Source organism: Schistocerca serialis, chromosome 2 (assembly GCF_023864345.2).
Source record: "Schistocerca serialis cubense isolate TAMUIC-IGC-003099 chromosome 2, iqSchSeri2.2, whole genome shotgun sequence".
Taxonomy (NCBI): Eukaryota; Metazoa; Arthropoda; class Insecta; order Orthoptera; family Acrididae; genus Schistocerca; species Schistocerca serialis.
In genome coordinates, this window is record NC_064639.1 from 979,514,219 (window position 1) to 979,536,709 (window position 22,491).

General features: G+C 36.0%; 1 protein-coding gene across 1 annotated transcript in view; it reads right to left on the bottom strand.

Moving 5' to 3' along the window:
• Positions 1–1,571: 1,571 nt before the first annotated feature.
• LOC126456568 (piggyBac transposable element-derived protein 4-like) overlaps positions 1,572–22,491 on the bottom strand; it is a 46,503-nt gene continuing 25,583 nt past the window's right edge. The window contains exon 2 of the mRNA XM_050092313.1: positions 1,572–2,352. Coding sequence (XP_049948270.1) covers positions 1,572–2,352 — 781 coding nt within the window. The remainder of the gene's footprint in view (positions 2,353–22,491) is intronic.

A 22,491-nucleotide genomic window follows, 5' to 3' on the forward strand; every position in this document is an offset into this window, starting at 1 on the left:
GTGATCTCAATAAAACTTGAATATTGATCATATCTAGGATTTACTGTTAAAGTGAAATTAACAAGTTTTGTAACAAAGATCTGAATGCTAAAATCTGAATGCTTTGGTCGATTTTAACAATTGAGATTTCATATAGAAGCGCATCATTAAAATGACAAACATTGTAAATATCAACTCTGCAACTTTATTTGTTTAAAATATATTGTAAATTTAAATTCTCAGTATTTTTAGTTAAGAATCAGATCATCATTTCCTCCCCACAAAACACATGGAATGATGTCAGCATGACATCTTATTGAATCGTTAGGTAATAGAGTATCTGTTGTAAGGTTTAGTGAATAGTACTTATTTTTGTTCTTTATTTATTTATCAGAAAGCACATTGGTGCAAGGCTACTGCCCGTGACATCCAAAGTTAAGAAGGAAACTGTATTGGTTCTATGTAAAAGAATTTAACATTTATTATGTAATGGCTATTATTGTTACTTTATTTAGAACATGAAAGTGGTCAAGCTTCGATTATTTGAATATGTTAAAACGTAAAGTAATGTAGAATAAGGTGTAGCAATCAGCTGAATGGCTTTAGGAAAGGCAACTGCACTAGACCACAACAACAACAACATTCCTAATATTTACAGTACACGTAAATAAAATAAGTCTTCACCCAATTTACCACAACACCCATGACTGTACCCAAAAGGGTTCCGGACAGTTAAATTAAATCACTTTCTGCAGAATACACAAGAATAATATTAACCTCTTAACATATGTATTATTTACAACACGATGGTTCTTTTTTCAACTAATTTTTTATTGCCAAAATGAAATATTCAGTGAAGCACAATAATGACAGTAACAATTAAATTATTTTTTAGGTGATTAACAATGGACATTTTCATCTCTAAATAGCCCCTGGTTTAAAATCATGAGTATACTCATGATAGGCTTAGCCTTTTTTTTCTTCTTAAAGTTATAGTAATTCTGTGCATCGAAGCACTAAAAGTGAGCTGTAACACATGTGTAAACATGTATCTTGATTCCTTCCATGCCTTCTCCCCTCTGGCATCACGCACACTACTGCACATCCTACACATTCTTGTTGGATTCTGCTTCTTCTTGGTCGGAGGAATCATAGATGGAAAATGACATCCAACAAGTCACGTTGGGGTTGATTTTGCTGATGGACGGCCCACTGCTATGGTTGAACATTCCTCCCCCAGATGTTTGGCAATGAGCTGTTCAGCAACAGCCATGTGAAAGTCAAGGGCAGTGAGCTTTCCTCCATGATTTTATATAGAACAAAGGCATTCCATTCTGCTAATTCCAACAGATGAAAAAATATCTTCTTGTAATACTTTTTACCCCTCTTGCATGGCAATGGATTGTTTGCGACGTGCTGATCAACTTTATCCACCCCCCCCCCCCCCACATTGTGTCATTATAAGCAAATACAGCCACTGGTTTGGCAATATATTTGTTTCTTACTTTCCGTGTTTGTGTTTCTGCATTTTAGATAGTGGACAGCATGCAGACATCTCTCTTTTCTTTCCATTTCAGCGCAGTCGGTTTACCTCACTGGAATGCTGCAACCTCCCCTTTCTTCAGTTTCTTGGTCCGGAAAGAAGGCGACATTTCTTTTCTTGTAGGACGCACGGTGCCATACATATCTGTACTTTTTGTTAGCAGAAAGTCAGCAAGCTGGGGAGAACTATAATAATTATCTAGAGTCAAGCAGTATCCCATATTTAACAAGGGTTGCATTAGTGTCATTACAGTTTGTGACAACATTGGCAGATCCTTGTATTCTTCCTCAAATGTAGTGCCCTTGCCAACATAAATAATTAGGGACAAAACATATCCAGTCTGTGACTCACACAACATGAATGTTTTTATGCCAAACCTAGCTCTCTTGAGCAGCAAATACTGGATCCATCCCTGTTGCCCTTTATATAACAGCAGGCTTTCATCTATGGTGACATCTCTTTCTGGAACACAGCTGTTTCTAAATTTAGCCGACAGGTAGCTCTCAATAGGCCATACTTTATTCAGTTTGGGTTGTGGATGGCTTTCAGCGTTATTGGTTGCATTGTCCGAAAAATGTAAGTTCTTCTTCAAATTGACAAACCTCTTGAATGGTAGAACCTCTCTAAAAATTGATGTGGCTAATTTAGCTCTTTTTGTCCAGTACATCTGATATGTGGGTTTATTCACAATGCTTTGTAATAATATTACAGCAACAGATACGTACATCTCATCAATTGTTGTTGGCTTCCACACCGGGACGTTTGTTTGTGTTGCATATTTGTAGGTCTCGGTAACCAAAATTTGCATGTATCCATCATCAATGAACTGTCTAAAATAATGCAAGACATAGGGTTCACAATTAATTTTACCTGTAAAAGGAAAACGTGGTGGAGCAGGTGGCAGTGGCTTAGATGGATCTATCTCATACCACACTCTGGCGCTCGGAATGTCACACTCAGAAGAAACTGATTCATCGCTTCCTTCTTCTGAACTCTCTTCATAGCTATCTTCAGAACTCTCAGATCCACTAAATTCAATATCAAACTCATCTTCACTCTCCATTTTGATAAAACGCGAGGAAATAACAGGCAAACTGCAAGAACAGATTGTAGAGTGACCGCTAATACAACTGCCTGATTCAGAGACATCTCTTGCCAGAAATATACACTTCAGAGTAATACACCACAGTGACATCTACCGAAAATATCAAGGAACTGCCAAAACACGAGAGAGAACGAATAAATTCGGCCTTTTATAACGTGTGCCAGTCGGAAATGATAAGCCCAAGTATACTCGGCGTTTTATTATTTCGTCAGAATTAAAAAAACCAGTATAATCAGGATTTTATGTTAAGCGGTTAATGTTTAACACTAATAATATTCTAAAATCAGAAATCTGTCACTAAATATTTAATAGCATTGTCACATTTCAAAATTGCAAAAGGATCTACCCATTTAGTCACATGGCCTACATGTATCAAAATTTAAAGCACAAATCTATTACATAACAGGACTATATAGTTGTATGAACCTAAAAATACAGTGTGGCATAGATTTAAACTCAGTCAATAGACAAGACAGAATTTTAGAAATCACATCATCTTACATACTACTTTCCTGACGGAGATGAAGTAAAGAATTAGGTACTTATGGATCAGGTCTATAAGCTTTCAGTTCAGTGATACTGCATAATATAAACAACTTCTGAGATTTAGGATGCACAAGTCCATAAGCATTAGGATGCAGATTTTCAAGAATTTGGAATGGTCCTATTTAAACATCAAAGAATTTCTTTATCTCAGATGTCAACACTTTAGATTTCTCTTTGGTTGTCACCAACACAAGATCTCCTACCTCAGACTTAGAAAATCTGCCTTTACCATCATGTCTCTGCTTTTTTCTATTCCCCTGTTTTTTCATAATCTCCCTGACACACTCTTCTCTGTCTTGCGTTGACAGAATTTTACATGGTGGAAACTCAACATTCTCAGAAATAAAGTTGGCTGGTCTGCAATTAAATGTGATTTCAAATGGTGAAAAAACCTGTTGAAGAATGTTATAAGCTGTTCATAATATGCTCAAAATCACTGACATAATCTATCCAACTGGTATGGTTCTTACTATAATATGTTCTAAAGGGTCTCCCAATTTCTCTCATATATCTTGCTGCAGGATTACTTGATGGATGATACACAGAAGTTAGAATATGTCTTATTTTTGCATGATCAACAAAGTATTTCCAAACATGTAATGTAAACTGAGAACCCTTGTCAGATAAAATTGTTTTAGGAATACCCACCTGCTGAAAATATGTGTTTTAAAACTTAGAAATGATTTGCTTACTGGTAGCTTTCTTAAGAGAAAACAGCATTATGAACTTCGAAAATACATCAACCGCCACAAAAATAACAAAATCCATTCTTAGACTTTGGCAAATGTCCACAGACATGAGGTCTATATCACTATTAAGTAGTATGTTTCGCATTTGATCTCTACTTATTTGGTTGCTTACCTTCATTCTTTGACATCTGTCATAGCTGGCATTCTTCTTCTTGACTCTCCTTCCTATGTTATAAAAATGGATGTTTTCTTGAATCTTCTGTGTACATTTGGTTGATTCACAATGACCAAAACACTCAATATATAAGTAATTTAAGTATCAATACACTGTTCCTGCCAACATAGTTTCCAATCATCTGAACCAGTCTTAAGTCTCCTGAATAAAATACCCATGTGTACCTTATGATATTGTTAAGTCTTTTCTCCTCCTTTCTTAACCAACATACTCACAGCCAATTTCCTTTGCTTAGCTGTAGCTTCTCTTATCTTTACACCTACAGTAGGCATTTCTATAAAATTCTTAATATACTTGATCTTGTATCTAAATTGCTCAGATATACCCCTTACTGGGCTACATGCAACAATAAAAAAGTTGCCTTCCCACTGATCAATCTTAATTTTAATGTATGGATACCTAAAATCTGAATCATCCTCTCTGTTGTCAGACACTTCATGCAAAAGGTCACTTTCAGTTTCATCAAGTGCTCCATCTACGTTGCCTTCACAAGGTTTTATCATCTTTACAGGTATAATAACATTACTTTGATTACTCACATTATCAGGTAAAGACTGAACACAATGAATAGATTCCATGGCACAACTAACATCACTTGTTTCAGAAGGAACACAAAACACGTTGCTGTCAAAATTAAACTCCCTGCTTACATTCTCTTTCACTTCATTCCACCAATTGAGATACAAATTCTGAATGACCATAGCTAACTTATTCCAGAATGCATCTTTAACTAAGTTATCATCAATCTGGTCCCAAACAAACATCAAAAACTTTTCATCTTTATTCTCCAGGCTCACAGGTACCTCACATTCACTGTTTGGATCATTACACTACACAACATTAATGAAAGTCTGTTTTGACTGGACTGGTATTCCATGACCCTCATTTACAACATAATATACATCACTTACCATACCCATATTGCCAATATCATTTACAAATAACTCTTAAACTTCATTATTCTTAAACTCCACAAATACCTGATACTCATCACCATCATATTCCTCCAGAAGTACTCCACCAACATCACTGACAGTACAAGTCACTTACCTCACCTACATTCATTTACCATAAGCCACCAGCCTCAGAGTTATCAACCTCAGTAGTACAATCATCACAATCATCACCTGATTTAAATACGTCAACAACACTGTTTTCCACCCAAGAGAAGTCATTAGTACATACTACACCAAAATTCTCACTACTCTCACATTCTGGTTTGTGATTTGTACTTACACCACCATAAATATAGTATCCCAAAATTTTGATCAAAATATAAATGAGTAATCTGAGATTCCTTCTGTTCAGTTTCAGGTACATGTGCTATATCATTATCACTGTTGTTACTGTCTAGTTGCAAGAGTAACTTACGGGTCCTGAGCTTGTTAGGCTTCCTCGCCCCAAAACTGTGGACCTTCATTGAGGCAAGCTGCTGTTTCCTGAGTAGTTACTTCAGTGATTGTTTCTTCTATTAAAATGCCCATGGTTATTCCCATTATTCCTATCCTGCACTGTTCAGAATTTCTCTCTCTGTTGTCCCTTTGATCCTGATAGAAATTACCATTATCTCTGTTCTGTGATTACTTCCATTGTGATTTCTGTCATTCATATTATTATGGTACATACTTCTTCCTACTGCTCTATCCAGCCAGTCAACATATTGTAAAAACTGTTCAAGACAATCGTCAAGTCCGTGTACTAAATCCCACTGCAATCTTTCTCGTAATCTCCTTTCAAGTGTATCAGTCAAGGTCATTTTGCTCATTGGTTTGCCGAGGTGTGCTAATTTTTTGACTTGGTTCTTACAAAACTCTTTCAAAGTGCCATGCCTTTTCCCATAATCAGGACCATTCAAAAATTCACTTTTGATTCTCCCCTGTTCTGCTTCCGACCAAAATTTATTTAAAAAACTTTTCTCGAAACTCTGATATGTTTCCCTCTGACTTAAATTTAAATTTACTCATGACAGAGCTTCGTCTTCAAGAATTCTTTTAACAGATTTTATTTTTTGATAGTCATTCGTGGGTGACACAAAGCTATCTCTGTAGTGGTGCAGATAATCCACTGGATGTAAATTATCTGATGGAAAACATTTGACAGGAGTGTTGGACCACACAGTACCATTGTTTGCACACAGATTTTTGTTAATATAACTTTTCTGAACTTGTGATGTTTGCTTGCTTTATTTCTTCATTGACAGTCCTCAGTATTGACATACGGCATTGTTATACTGGCTGAAAAATGTGGTGTGGAAGTTCAACACTGACTACTGTAAATAATAATAGCTGACAGCTGCACAGTTGCGTTTCTCAGTTCTTTACTCTCATGGTTCCCCCCCCCCCCCCCTCCCCCCTCCCCCTACTCCACCCCTCCTCCACCCATATTACACAAGTAATAAGGGCAGTTCACTATTCGTTGACTTTGGCCTCATTAATAGCTTGCAGGCAAACATCAGCATACTGGTACAATAGTTTGCTGTTGAACTATGATCAATAAATACCTAACCACATGGTTCACAGTTGCTGAAGAATAATAAGGTGCATGAGACACTATTTTTCAGATAAATTGAACAGACACTGTCATTGTTTTAACACATGATCTATTGGTGTTACACTAATTCCACTGTTAAGTTAATGCATTATTGTTACACTAACTGATACAGACTTCCTGTCTGAGAGTTGGCCATGTTCTGACTGTCTTGGGACCAAAAACCAGGTCTTTATATATCCTCACAATAACAGGTACTGAAACTATACATTGTTCTATGTCTAATTTTCAAAAATTACAATTAAAACATAACTCATTCAATTAACTGAATACATTAAAAATGCCTTCTTTCTAACAGTTTCCTCTGCCACAAATGTTAGCCTGAATTATTTGTTTAAATAGTGAAATTAACAGATGTAATTATACAAACAATATTTTTGACAAATCTGGTAACTATTTTGGAATTAATTAAGGGCTGGCTTGCTAAAATGTTTTCGAATAGAGCCAAATATATACTTTAAGAATCCTAGTAGTTCTTCTTCCAAATGTTTATAATTAGTACAGTATGTTTATAAGTCAGCAATAGAATCTAAGTCATGAAACAATTACTGATTTCACCCCATTTGTTGTTGTTGTGGTCTTCAGTCCTGAGACTGGTTTGATGCAGCTCTCCATGTTACTCTATCCTGTGCAAGCTTCTTCATCTCCCAGGACCTACTGCAACCTACATCCTTCTGAATCTGCTTAGTGTATTCATCTCTTGGTCTCCCTCTACGATTTTTACCCTCCACGCTGCCCTCCAATACTAAATTGGTGATACCTTGATGCCTCAGAACATGTCCTACCAACCGATCCCTTCTTCTGGTCAAGTTGTGCCACAAATTTCTCTTCTCCCCAATCCTGTTCAATACTTCCTCATTAGTTATGTGACCTACCCATCTAATCTTCAGCATTCTTCTGTAGCACCACATTTCGAAAGCTTCTATTCTCTTCTTGTCCAAACTATTTATCGTCCATGTTTCACTCCCATACATGGCTACACTCCATACGAATACTTTCAGAAATGACTTCCTGACACTTAAATCAATACTGGATGTTAACAAATTTCTCTTCTTCAGAAACGCTTTCCTTGCCATTGCCAGCCTACAATTTATATCCTCTCTACTTCGACCATCATCAGTTATTTTGCTCCCCAAATAGCAAAACTCGTTTACCACTTTAAGTGCCTCATTTCCTAATCTAATTCCCTCAGCATCACCCGACTTAATTCGACTACATTCCATTATCCTTGTTTTGCTTTTGTTGATGTTCATCTTATATCCTCCTTTCAAGACACTGTCCATTCTGTTCAACTGCTCTTCCAAGTCCTTTGCTGTCTCTGACAGAATTACAATGTCATCGGCGAACCTCAAAGTTTTTATTTCTTCTCCATGAATTTTAATACCTACTCCGAATTTTTCTTTTGTTTCCTTTACTGCTTGCTCAATATACAGATTGAACAACATCGGGGAGAGGCTACAACCCTGTCTTACTCCTTTCCCAACCACTGCTTCCCTTTCATTTCCCTCGACTCTTATAACTGCCATCTGGTTTCTGTACAAATTGTAAATAGCCTTTCGCTCCCTGTATTTTACCCCTGCCACCTTTAGAATTTGAAAGAGAGTATTCCAGTCAACACTGTCAAAAGCTTTCTCTAAGTCTACAAATGCTAGAAACGTAGGTTTGCCTTTCCTTAATCTTTCTTCTAAGATAAGTCGTAAGGTCAATATTGCCTCACGTGTTCCAGTGTTTCTACGGAATCCAAACTGATCTTCCCCGAGGTTGGCTTCTACTAGTTTTTCCATTCGTCTGTAAAGAATTCATGTTAGTATTTTGCAGCTGTGACTTATTAAACTGATAGTTCGGTAATTTTCACATCTGTCAACACCTGCTTTCTTTGGGATTGGAATTATTATATTCTTCTTGAAGTCTGAGGGTATTTCGCCTGTTTCATACATCTTGCTCACCGGATGGTAGAGTTTTGTCAGGACTGGCCCTCCCAAGGCCGTCAGTAGTTCCAATGGAATGTTGTCTACTCCGGGGGCCTTGCTTCGACTCAGGTCTTTCAGTGCTATGTCAAACTCTTCACGCAGTATCATATCTCCCATTTCATCTTCATCTACATCCTCTTCCATTTCCATAATATTGTCCTCAAGTACATCGCCCTTGTATAGACCCTCTATATACTCCTTCCACCTTTCCGCTTTCCCTTCTTTGCTTAGAACTGGGTTTCCATCTGAGCTTTTGATATTCATATAAGTCGTTCTCTTATCTCCAAAGGTCTCTTTAATTTTCCTGTAGGCAGTATCTATCTTACCCCTAGTGAGGTAGGCCTCTACATCCTTACATTTGTCCTCTAGACTCCCTGCTTAACCATTTTGCACTTCCTGTCGATCTCATTTTTGAGACGTTTGTATCCCTTTTTGCCTGCTTCATTTACTGCATTTTTATATTTTCTCCTTTCATCAATTAAATTCAGTATTTCTTCTGTTACCCAAGGATTTCTACTAGCCCTCGTCTTTTTACCTACTTGATCCTCTGCTGCCTTTGCTACTTCATCCCTCAAAGCTACCCATTCTTCTTCTACTGTATTTCTTTCCCCCATTCCTGTCAATTGTTCCCTTATGCTCTCCCTGAAAATCTGTACAACCTCTGGTTCTTTCAGTTTATCCAGGTCCCATCTCCTTAAATTCCCACCTTTTTGCAGTTTCTTCAGTTTTAATCTACAGGTCATAACCAATAGATTGTGGTCAGAGTCCACATCTGCCCCTGGAAATGTCTTACAATTTAAAACCTGGTTCCTAAATCTCTGTCTTACCATTATATAATCTATCTGATACCTTTTAGTATCTCCAGGGTTCTTCCATGTATACAACCTTCTTTCATGATTCTTAAACCAAGTGTTAGTTATGATTATGTTGTGCTCTGTGCAAAATTCTACCAGGCGGCTTCCTCTTTCATTTCATAGCCCCAATCCATATTCATCTACTATGTTTCCTTCTCTCCCTTTTCCTACACTCGAATTCCAGTCACCCATGACTATTAAATTTTCGTCTCCCTTCACTACCTGAATAATTTCTTTTATTTCATCATACATTTCTTCAATTTCTTCATCATCTGCAGAGCTAGTTGGCATATAAACTTGTACTACTGTAGTAGGTGTGGGCTTCGTATCTATCTTGGCCACAATAATGCGTTCACTATGCTGTTTGTAGTAGCTTACCCGCATTCCTATTTTCCTATTCATTATTAAACCTACTCCTGCATTACCCCATAACAAAAGATATTAACAAGGAATAGTCAAAATAATTTAGGAAATTGATTACATACACAAAACTTGGCACAAAATTTGATCTGGTGCTACATTTCTTAAGGGCCAACCTTTCCCTTTTATGGAAATATAGATTATACTCATGTATGTCAATGGTAATTAGGCAACAAGTGAAATAAAATGAATTTAAGGAGGCAGATGGGAAAACAAGAGGGGAAGTAAAAAGATCCCAGCTTGCTACATCACAAACTGCTGAAATTTTTGTTCTAAAACAGTTATATTAGTTTGCATATTGTTCTCTGTATTTAAAATTTTTTGGCGTAAATTGGCGACATTTTGTTGGATGAGAGCTCCCAACTCACTCAATTTTTCTGCTATGACCTTCTGTTCAACTCTGACATCATCAACATTCTTTAATTGTTTTGCTGACTCATCTACAATTTTATTTTCTAAAGCAACAGATTATTTTCTAAAACATCAACTATTCATTCACACTTTTTAACCCCTCTGACAACCCATTTTTTAACTCGGGAATTTGATTACTAAGTTGACCTATCTGATCTTGTACCCTGTACCCAGTCATTTATCAACCAGCACAATTGCAACAACATGAGTCATTTTACCATGCCATACTACAAGAGACAATCAACAACAATAAATATTATTAGTGACATAACTATATTAGTAATTATTATTTGAAACAATAAACGCAATTTTCAGTTAAAAAGAGCATTATTCATTTATTAATAATTTTCCCTATAAGTAGCTTTGTCCTTTTTAAAACAACAAATTTATATATAATTACAATACAATGTTGTCCACTTTCTCACCTGTATGCTACCTGCTTTGTGATGAAGAAGGGCCAGCACTTTTCAGAGATAACTTTCCAAACAGGTTAATTGCACAGCTAAATTTCATGTCTCCATGACCAGCCTGTAGCCAGAGATAGTAATATCATGATTAGTCTGTCTTCAAACAGTGACATTTAGTCAGTCTTTGAGCAGTGATGGTAGTGGTGTTCATTTTTTTGCAACAGATTTACACAAGAAAACTTAGATTTATCTTAAATGATTTCATCCCATCTTTAACTGTTGGATCTTAGGTTACTTATGCACTACTGCACAATTTTATCCTATGGCCATTTCCAAGTTCCATTTGCTGGCTGTTTGGCCTTCCAATTTTGTGATGGCAAATAATGCCACAGTGGTCTGCTGTATGTGTGGTACAAGAACCATGTCACTTAACATAGTACTTTCAAGTCCAAACAAACTGCAGCACTGGCATAGTAGCCCATCACTTGATTAAACTTGCATGTAATGGTACAGCACTTGAGGTATAGACTAGACTGAACAACAGTTTGTGTGAACTGCTGGTATGACTATATACACCCACACTGGGTCTGTTTATAGTGTACCCCATCATCTGCACAAAAGTGTGCCTGTGTTGTGAATCACTGACAATTTGGGATAGCATGCTGCACTGTTCACCATTTGCCAATAGAAATGCCAACATTCTCAATTGCTCCATTCGCATTAGTATGAGTTTTTCAGGGATGGTGTATAACTTCAGAGTGAAATTCACGAAGACGTAGTGCCCATCATATCAGGTGGCTAGTTGAATTGTTCAGATCCACATGCCATTTTAATGGTAGGTGATCAGTTACGATGTTGAAGCACTTGGAACATGAGTAGCAATGGGAATATGTGGTACCACAAATCAGGTTCACATCTTATTTTTGTGCAGTGGAACAGTTATTTTCAGCCTTGTTTAGTTGCCTAAAGGCATGAGCTATTGGGTGTTTCATTCTGTCTACCTGTTGACTTATAACAGGGGAAAAACTTCCTAATTTATTTTATGACCATTAAATGGAATCACAGGGGCAAGGATTATATGGCACAATGTAATACTAAAGAAACATCCATAAAATACTTGAAAATGGCCTAAGATAAAAATTGTATGATCGTACATGAAATAAAGAGAATGGCAGCTGAAAGCATCACAAAATCACTAAAATAAATAAATAATAATAATAATCCCCAGAAAATATTTGAAGGGTCTTGATGTTTCCACAAAGTTTTGCATAAGTTTTTTGGTAATAATTAGCCAAATCTAAACAGCACTGCAGCTCTGTCTCTGAATAGGACTAGGAGGTGGACCGAGATTTCTTACTCCAAATACATCTTTGCTTACTACACATACCAGTGACACCATACCCAATAAAAACCTCAATATACATCCTCTTACAGAGCCATACAATAATCTGCCATGGATCCTGCACACAGATTTCCTATGACTACATTTATGGGGAATGGTGCACAATGGTTGCAGCTTTCCTGTTTTCATTTAATGGTGGAGTACAAAATTCATCTTGTGTTCCTCTGCCTTTCCCATGCTTAGGCTCTATGCACGTGTCAAATGTGACCAGGCCAACCACAACAATGATATTTAACTTCAGTGTTAAATACCACCAATTTCTATTTAGGTTGGGTTACTGTTTCTGTTTTTGTCATAGTCATTATAGTCGCCACAACTTCATTACATGATTTTTGAAACCCTGCTCACACCTTATGCGAATCTTGTGCAGGCAAATCCCACAGGAATGCATCTAGTGCCCTTTATGCTTTATTTAAAAGTGCTTTATTTATGTCTGCATGTACACTCTACATGTGCACCTTCATATTTAGGACACCTAAAATTTTTGAAGCTTTTTTCCTCACCATGTATTAAACTTATCACTGATGTAGTACCTCCAGAAGTTCAGAACTGTGTACATTGTGCCTTTTTGAAATTTACAGAAAATCAATCAATAATGCTTTTAAGAACATTATTTACCATTTCTTCTGTTGGTTTATGTATGTGTGGATTGAGTACAATACTAGTCACCATCAAAATTCTGCTTGTATTAGATGAGTTGTCACTTCTATATATGGGAGACAATAGTGAACCTGATTGAACAATGTGGAATCCTATAAGTAACTTTTCTGCAAGAAGAAGAAACTCGCCTGCTTTTGCATTCTTTGGTTAGATATGATATTATTCATATAGTTGGCTAGATGATCAGTGCCATAATACTTCAGTTTATCAAGGTGAATATTGTGATTCAGTCAGTTAGATGCCTTAGGCAAGTCATGGAAAATATCAGCAAGTGCTATTTTGTTATTTAATGCTTGTAAAATTTTGGAGTCAATGTATAAATGCTTTTCTCATTTCTGTAACTCCTCTGAAATCCAAATTATAATTTACTGAGGGTATTATTGTTGCTCATGTGAGATACTATTCTAGAATACATCACCTTCTAAAAAACTTTTAAAAATCATCTGTAGTGAAGATTGGCAGTTACTGGTATCTACTCTATTACATTTTTTTTATAGAATGGGTAACCTAACCAATGGCATATTTCAGTCCCTCTGGAAAAAAATGCCCTGAGTTTATGACACATTACATATTTAAGAAAAGACAGCACTTATTATATGGAAACAAGTATTTAGTACCCATTCTGTTGAAAACACCATCAAATCCAGAACAGTTTTGATTTTTGAGAGACTATGTAAATTTCTTAATTTCAGAAGAAGTGGGTGAGATACCCTTTTTGTGTCTGTTGCTCTCTCTCTCTCTCTCTCTCTCTCTCTCTCTCTCTCTGTCTGTCTCTCTCTCTCTCTATCTATCTATCACTGTCTAATTTTTTCCCCAATATACTGCTCTGACAATCCCTTGAGCAGTTTGTGACTATATTTTCCACTCCATTTAAAAATTGTCATTAAACATACCTGCTAGTGGTAACTGAACCTTCTCGTCCTGCCCTTGAAATCAGTAGTGATCTTATCTTGTTCTGTGGCCTGTTGTCCTCTGTCCTGGCTCACATCAAACTGCAAAGGAGAATTTTTATAGCTCTGATATAAAATAGGTTACTCTAATCACTGAACAGGAGAACTGCTTTTTACCTAAGTTTCTTAAAATAGCGAACACTGATGTCAGTGCATGATTTTCCTGCTGTTTACAGTATGTTGTTATGAAATGCCAAAATCAGTTTCAGGCAAATTTAATTATGTCCACATTGTATCGTTAAGGTGCAGAAGTGCTGTAACAAATATGTTTGAGAAGCATGCATGTAGAATGTCAATTTGGGGGGGGGGGGGGCTCTTGGTGCTCATTTCCTATTTGAGCTAGTAGTATGGGGTAAAAAGCTTTTGGCTTGTACTGCCATTCGAATATCAGTTGTACTGTAGCTATGTAAGAAGTATATTAAGCAAGGTTTGAGTGACAAACTAGAGCTGGTGCATAGGCAAATTGTGCAAATTGATGAATTCCATTTGCAAAGGATATTAATTAGGCTGAATTTAATGATCAGCTAATGGCACCTTCTGTATGTGCACTGTTCAGATTTTATGTGCAAAAAACATGTTTTTCTGGAGGTTTCTGAAGTGTGCCACTTCCATACTTTAAACTCTTATGAATTGGTTCAAACTTTGCATTAAGGTAGATAAATGGATAAAATCAGAATGAAATTTATTTTATCCAATAATCTTTATCCATTCTTGAGGTACGATGGTTTTAAGTTGAGGTAAATGTAGCACATAAAAAAATTTTCTCTGCAATGCAAAAAGGAAGTCTCTTACAACAAAAATGGAGAGTATGGTAATATCAAAAACACCTGTAAGATGTAAACTAGAAGTGGATGGTTTGTTAATTGAACAAGTGATGGGCTTTAATTATCTAGGGACTGTTATCATCAGCTATACAGACTTAACTGTGGGAGTGACCTGATTGCACAGAAACAGTTTAAAGTGATTCATATAAATAAAAAAATGCATTCTTACAGTAAAATTGAAAATTTGCTTTCAAAAATCTAGCTCCATTGGGGTTTCATATGCAAAATTCACGTTTTTTGTGAGGTTTTTTTATGCAAGTCACTTATGTTTAAAACTAGTCCGAATTGATTCAAATTTTGTAAGGAGGTAGATGAACACGTGTAATTACTGGTCATCATGTTGTTTTCATGAAAGTTTATCCAGTGTCATGATGTAAGCAACTTGGTTTGAAAGACAATAAAAAAAACTATACTAGATTAGTCATCACACGAGTTAACAAAAATTTACATCAATTGCCGTGCTGTGGTGGTCTAATGTCATAATTATGGTAGTACAAAAGTTTAAAACCAGAATGGAAACTGCTCCTATCATAGGGCAACAAAAAAGGAAAATATTTCCTGGGCAAAGTTAGGGATGTAAAAGAAGGGAACTAGTTTGTTGACTGATGTGGCCGCTTCAATCAAAACATATTGACATGTTCACACTTTTTTGAGTTAACCCTTCTTCCATGGCACAGTGAGCTATCTTAGCTGCAAGGTGTTGACACACCTGCATCTTGCAATTTGTAGGCTAAATTCCTGGGTCTTATGCCCAAAATCAAAAAGATCTGCCAGACATAGTAAACATTATATAACATCTTATGTCTGAAGAGCATACATGCAACAGCTAAAAAAGCTTTTCTGGCGAATAAATTTTCAGGGAATGGATTTTCTCTTTGAGGATGGAATCATCTATCATGTTGCTTGAATCAATGCATTATATTACATGACAAGGATACTAATACTAACAAGTAACAAAGCATGAATATGCCAAGATCTTTTGACTTAAATGTCTTTGAAGCAGCCAAATAAGGTGAAAAGCTGAGTCCCTTCTTTTACATCCCTAACTCATCCCAGGACATAGTCATCTTTTTGTGCTATGATAGGAGCATTTTTCATTCTGGGATGACACTGTAAATAATTAATTCAATTCTTAAGTGTATATCACACTGTATATGCAACATAAGAGTTATTGTTGGCACTGGATTGTTCAACACCTTGATAAATAAATTACCTATCAAACTACATAAACTGACTCATCAGTTTTGTGGCCTGTTATTTACATTACTAAAGCTGTTAAAATTTCATTGGTCAGGTGTACATCCCTTAGACACTATTTTCAAGGAAAACATTATTACATACTCTTATTATAGAATAGAAAATCTGCATCAAGCAGATTTAGCTCATGCAAATAGAGAATAGGAGAAAGTTAATTCAAAAGATGCGAAATTTGAAGACTGTCTGTTAATTAAAAAAATTTAAAGCAGGAGGGGGCTTCCTGTTTCATTAAAATGTACATACAGTTGTCAAAATTTGTCATGTGTTTTTAAAAAAGTCTCCAAAGTTCTCAAAAGGTTTAGCCACACATACTGTAAGTAAGATGGGGAAAAATGAGTATACCAGCATTAATTGCCCATCTTGAAAATCTGTCTGGCATTATTTCATTATCTGTAACTATTGGAAAGATTGTTAAAACAGCAAAAAATGAGAGAGGACTCTTAGAAGAAGAAGAAAACATAAAGCTACTGTCATTAGGAAGAGCCTCTATCTGACTATATTCCTTAGTCATGGGAAGACGTTTGCACTGATGCGGATATCTGAAATGTTTTTTACCCAGGACTTTCCTGTTTTGATATACAGGGTGAGTCGCGTAAGACGTAACATCCCCTTTATTCCGGGGGTGATTGCACGTATCGGCATGCGGTTTTCGGTGATTCATAGTGGACTATGGGGCACATATGTTGGTACATGCACAATAATCACAACGTTTATATTGGCCGATATAATGACGCAAGTACATGTTTTTTAAATGGGTTGCTATACTTTTTTTACCATCATTCGAACGCTCTGGGAAAGATGCGTATAGTGATGTAACACATGTTGCTATTGTGATTCAAACTTTGTTTAAAAGAGGGTGGATGAGGATTTCCCTAGGTAGTGTAGGCTGGGCATGCTGCATAGAGCATGGCAACTCGGCCTGCGGGTCGTGTTTACAGTCTGCAGCCGCTTCTGACCACCTCGACCTTCAATCGCACAATATTTCCCAGCGTCTTTTAAGCAAAGTTTGAATCACAATAGCAACATGCGTTACATCACTATACGCATATTTTCCAGAGCATTTGAATTAATGGTAAAAAAAGTATAGCATCCCATTTAAAAAACATGTACTTGCCTCATTATCTCGGTCAATATAAATGTAATGATTATTGTGCATGTACCAAAGTATGTGCCCCATAGTCGGCTATGATTCACCGAACACTGCTTGTTGATACGTGCAATCGCCCCAGGAATAATGGGGGTGTTACATCTCATGCAACTCACCCTGTATAATCAGCACATAGACAAAATTTATAAACAAGCCTATTTGACATGCTGTGCCCATACAAACCTATGCCATCACGTTGACTTGACTGTAAGGATATTAACTTGTTTTGCACAATTTCATTCTTTATTTCTTTCAGAATTATTGTCTAGAGCAACAAAACAAAACAAGGACTGCAACAACCACTAAAGAAGACACAAAAACTATTTACAAATAGATTGAGCATTCTAGTTGAAGGTTGCAAATATTCAGTATTTGTTAAAATACCTTTAATTCTATGCAGACTGGAATAAAGTAAGAAATCCCTTCTTCTTCTTCTTCTCCTGCTGCTGCTGTTGTTGCTGCTGATGAGTAGGGTTTCCTTCATTTGTCAACCTCATTCCAGGTGTGTATTGGACCAACTGCTGTCCCATCACGTGGGTGTCTGAGCAGTTGTTTCCCTTATGTTGCCCATGCATACAAATTTTAACTACTCATGTGGGGTCCATCCTTTCCACATGAGCCTTCCAATTTCTTTTTCTTATCTTCATCCACTTCTTTATACATTGTATTCCACTCTCTTCCACTGCTGATGCATTTGTTCTCTTGTCCCACATGGTTATGCCTTGGATCTGTCTTAGTACCTTCACTTCCACTGATATTAACTTTTGTTTTATCTTTTTTCTTTCTGCTGCATTGTTTTATAAATTTTTAGTCTCCCCTCAGCTGTCACACATTTGTTTCTCCATCCGGTACGTTGCAGACATCCGACTACCCTTACTGCCTTTGTCATTTGGTTTTATTCTCTTCCATGATTAAGTCTGTATAACTGATGGTAACAGTCACTAGATAATGAAAGCTCATCACTTTTTCAATTGACACACCATCTAATTCTAGTTTACAACTTACAGGTGTTTTTGGTATTACCATACTCTTTATTTTCTCAAATGAGGTTTCCTTGTGGTATTACACAGCAGTTCTATTACACTGGGTCAGATTCAGATTCTTTATTGGTCATTCAGCATTATTACATGCAATAGACTTTGTCAGTTCACTTAACCTATTAATTTTACAAAATAAATTTTTACATATTTAAGTTGATATTGGGCATTTCTAAAAAAATTCTTCTAATGAATAGAATGGATTAGTTAACAAGTAGTTATTTACATTTTCTTTAAATAATTTGTCTGGCTTGACTGATGCATTCTTAGACAATTTGTTATATATTTCATTGTCATATACTTATGACTACTGTTAGTTTTAGCTAACCTATTTTGTGGCAACAGCAGGGAAGTACAGGTTCTTGTATAGTAGTCATGCCTTTGATTTGTTACACTTAAATTAGGTAGTTCAGCAAGTATGTAGTTAGTGCTGTCTAGAATATAAAAATTAATAATTGTTAAAATTCTATATTTAATGAACAATGGTTTACAATGTGTCCTATTACCTACCTTAGCCATTACTCTGATTGCTTTCATCTGAATCACCATAATTTCATTCATTTTTCTGCTGTTTCCCCAGAGTATTAACCCATACCTTAAAACAGATTGAAAAAAGGCAAAGTACATTTTCCTAACATACTCAAATGTCACACAACACATCAGTCTCTTCAACAAATATTTAACTCTTGACAACCTAACCACTATGTGATCAATATGAGAGTTCCATGTTATACTGTTGTCAAGTATGATACCTAAAAACTTTGCCTTTTGTTTTTCTATTTTTGTGGTCTTTGTTAGACTGAACCACATATTCTGGGTCTTTTCCTCATTTAACAGTAGACCATTTGCATTAAACCATGATGTTGCATTTTCTTTTGCCAATTTCATACCACTTAAAAGGTTATCAAATACATGGTTTACAGATAGAAAAGTTGTATCATCTGCATACATATACATCTTTACATCTATCTTTCCTGGTAAGTCATTTATGTGTACAAAGAAGATAAGTGGTCCCAATTTAGATCCCTGCAGCACTCCGTGTTGAATCTCGAGTGTGTTTGACAGATGACTTCCTAAACTCCCCACCTGTTTCCTTTTATTGAGGTATGATTTGATGAGTTTTAAACTTTTATCACATATTCCATAGTACTTAAGTTTAGAGAGCAAAAGTGAGTGGTCAACACAGTCAAAGGCTTTGCTCAGATCACATAAGATTACATGTGTGTGAGCATGGTCCTCAAATGCTGCTAAAATGTCTCTAAGAGCTCTATAGCATGTATAGCTGACCTTCCTTTTCTGTAGCCAAACTGTGATGCACTTAAAATATCATCTGGTATTAGTGAAATTGGTCTGTAGTTTGCAGGATCTGATTTGATACCCTTCTTAAAGACTGGAGTCACCTTGGATAGTTTGAGAGGACCAGGAAAAACCCCTTCTATGAGACACAGGTTTATAGAATATGTTAATGTAATGTATGATTTCTTTCAATAGATTGTTTGACATATTAAAAATATCTGTACTGTATGAATTTTTCATTTCTTTGACTATTTTATGAACTTCCTGTTGGCATACCTCTTTAAAGTGTTTCAATGATGATCTGACCCTATTATGATTTAGGTTTGCACTCTTAAGATAACCTATATATGTTACATTGGATTTACTGATCAACTTTTTGATACCATCAGCACAGCTTACAAAATATTTGTTGAATGTATCTGCTGGTATTCGGACTGTCTTGTCAAAGTTTTGACTTCACCTTTAACAGTACTATTTACTGATCATTTTGCATCGGTTTTTACTATTTTTTATGAGATTTGTGTTGTATCTTTGTTTCACCAATTGTAACTCTTTCTTATACAGTTTCTTAGTGGGTTTTTGAGATCCTTAATTTCATTAGAATTATTTACTTTGCCAAGGTACTTCAACAGCAGTAGCTTATTTTTTAGATTCTCCAGTTCTTTTGTGTACCACAATTTACCCTTTCTTGTTTTATGATATTTCTTTTGAACAAGATGGGCTTTTAAAATACCTATTACGTAATTGTGGAATGTTTCATAAACTGTTTGGGCACTGGAATCACAGTTTTGAAATAATTTGTCCCAGTTAATTATGCTCAGCTGGTGTGTTAGTTTTCTGAGATTGTGCTTTGTTAACATTAAAGTATTAGATCTTGTTAACATTTGTGCAGCATTGCTCTCATCCCCTTTTATAAAATGTCTTAACTCTACTGTTAACATGGAGTGGTCTGAGAAAACAAATTCCTTTACCTTGGTGGAGTGCATATCATGAGCAGAATAACCTTTCAAATTATCTGCATTATTTGCTATAAGCACAGCATAAACAGCATAAAATATAATATTTACCACTTTATTTACCATTACATATCCTAGTTTCTTTCTTCCTGCAATAAAGATGGACACGACAGGAGTGGTCTTAATGAGTCTCCTTGTCTAATTCCTTTATTTGTTACTTTCACCTGTGAATCCTTCCTAAGCTTTAATTCTTGTTTTATTAACTGTATATATACATCTTCCATGATTTTCACTAAACCAATTGGCACTCTCTTTTTAAATAAAACTGAAATTATATACTCTTTTTAATCCTATCAAATGCTTTTGACAAGTCAACGAAACACAGGTAGACTAGGTTATTACACTTTATGAATTTCTACACAATCCATTTTAGAGCAAACATTTCTATATCATTCTGTCTCTGATTACTAATGTTGACAGTTTTAAGGCAGTATCAGCAGGGTAATTCCTCAATAATTATCAAACACTTATTTATCTCCTTTGCTGTACACTGGAATTCTAGTACCTTCTTTCCATTCTCTTGGCATTCTGTCTTTAAATATGATACTGCTAAATGAAGCATAAAGCTGGCAATGTAACACTTCCCCCCTCCTCCCCCCCATATTTTATAAATTCATTATACATGCCATCTGGCCATGGGGATTTCAAATTTTTAAGTCTTTTTACAGTGGTGCAATTTCCTCCAGTGAGAGATGTATTTGGTTTTCATTATCTATGCTTTTGTGTCTAGTTAAATTTTCACATTTGTTACCCCCTACTACTGTAATTTAAAATAATTTTCCCACTGTAGTTTTCTTTGCCTTCTGTACCTGAATGTGTTCATTAATACTCTACTTTTGCTTTTGAAGCATATGCCATACTTTCTTTCATGTCCCATAAAACTCTTGTTTGTATCTTTCGTACATTCAAAGAACAAAAGAAAAATGACACACCACAAAGGAATTATCAGAATGGAATGGAAATATGTTGTGAATAGGAAAATAGAGCAAAGAGTGAATTATTTTGACAAGTTGAGAAGAAGGATTATTCCCACCAGAATAACAGAAAACCAGTAACCACAACAAAGCTTCAGGTATACCTGCCATTGTCACAAATGTGTGTGTGTGTGTGTGTGTGTGTGTGTGTGTGTGTGTGTGTGAGAGAGAGAGAGAGAGAGAGAGAGAGAGAGAGAGAGAGTTCAGTTGAAGAGGGATGGAGATATTTAAAAAGGGCAGCCACAGAAGCTGGGCAGCCATGGCAAGGTACTGTGAAAAAATCTGGGGTAACAGAAAGAATACTTCAATTGATTGATAAAACAAGAAAAGGAAGAAATACAACAAGGCAATTCATTTAGGATTGAAAATGAAATGGACATTGGAAGGACAAATTCTGCATACAGATAAACAAAACTAAAAGGAAAAGTGTCAATTTAAAGGGTTCAAAAGCGAATCCTCTGTTAAAGGTAGTAGAGACAGCAGAAAGATGGAAAGAGCACACTGAGGGCCTCAAGAGGAGTAACCTCATCAGCAGACAGTTCTTCCCATTTGTTGAGGCTCTCAATGTAATCTTTACACCTATCCACTCTCACTTTGGCATTTAACAGTTCTTTTGTGCTCTTAATGTTGATGCCCATGTGTATATTTTTTTACTAAAATACAATTTCAATTAAGTACATGTTAAATCTGACTTTGTGATATCCAATCTTTTGATTTTTTTCACATTTTTCCTACAGCTGTAACCTTCCTGAATTTGATGTTTATTTCATCCTTAAGTGTCACATTGGTGTATTCCTTTCTTTTGCTGCACTTTTTTTTATTTACTTTTTTTGTCAGTTGATTCCTTCTTGTACCCTAAGATTTCTTCACAGTTACTTTCCTTGTACCTATATTTATCTGTCCAACCTCTATGATAGCTCTTATTACATATAACAATTCCTCTTCAACTCAACTGCCTAATGTGGCGTTGTGAATGGCAGAGTCTGCACCTTGGAGAACTTCAAATGTAAATTAATATTCGTTACTACTTCACTATTCCACTTCTTTGCGTATTGACACTTCCTGATCTCATAAACTGCAGCCTATTGTTCAACATCACTACATCATAATGTGAATATACTGTATATCTGCCTTACATCCAGTATCTAATTTGTAATTTCTGCCCCACCATGGTGCTGTGGGAGATATCAGACTATGGGCTGGTGGGATACCACCAGTAATA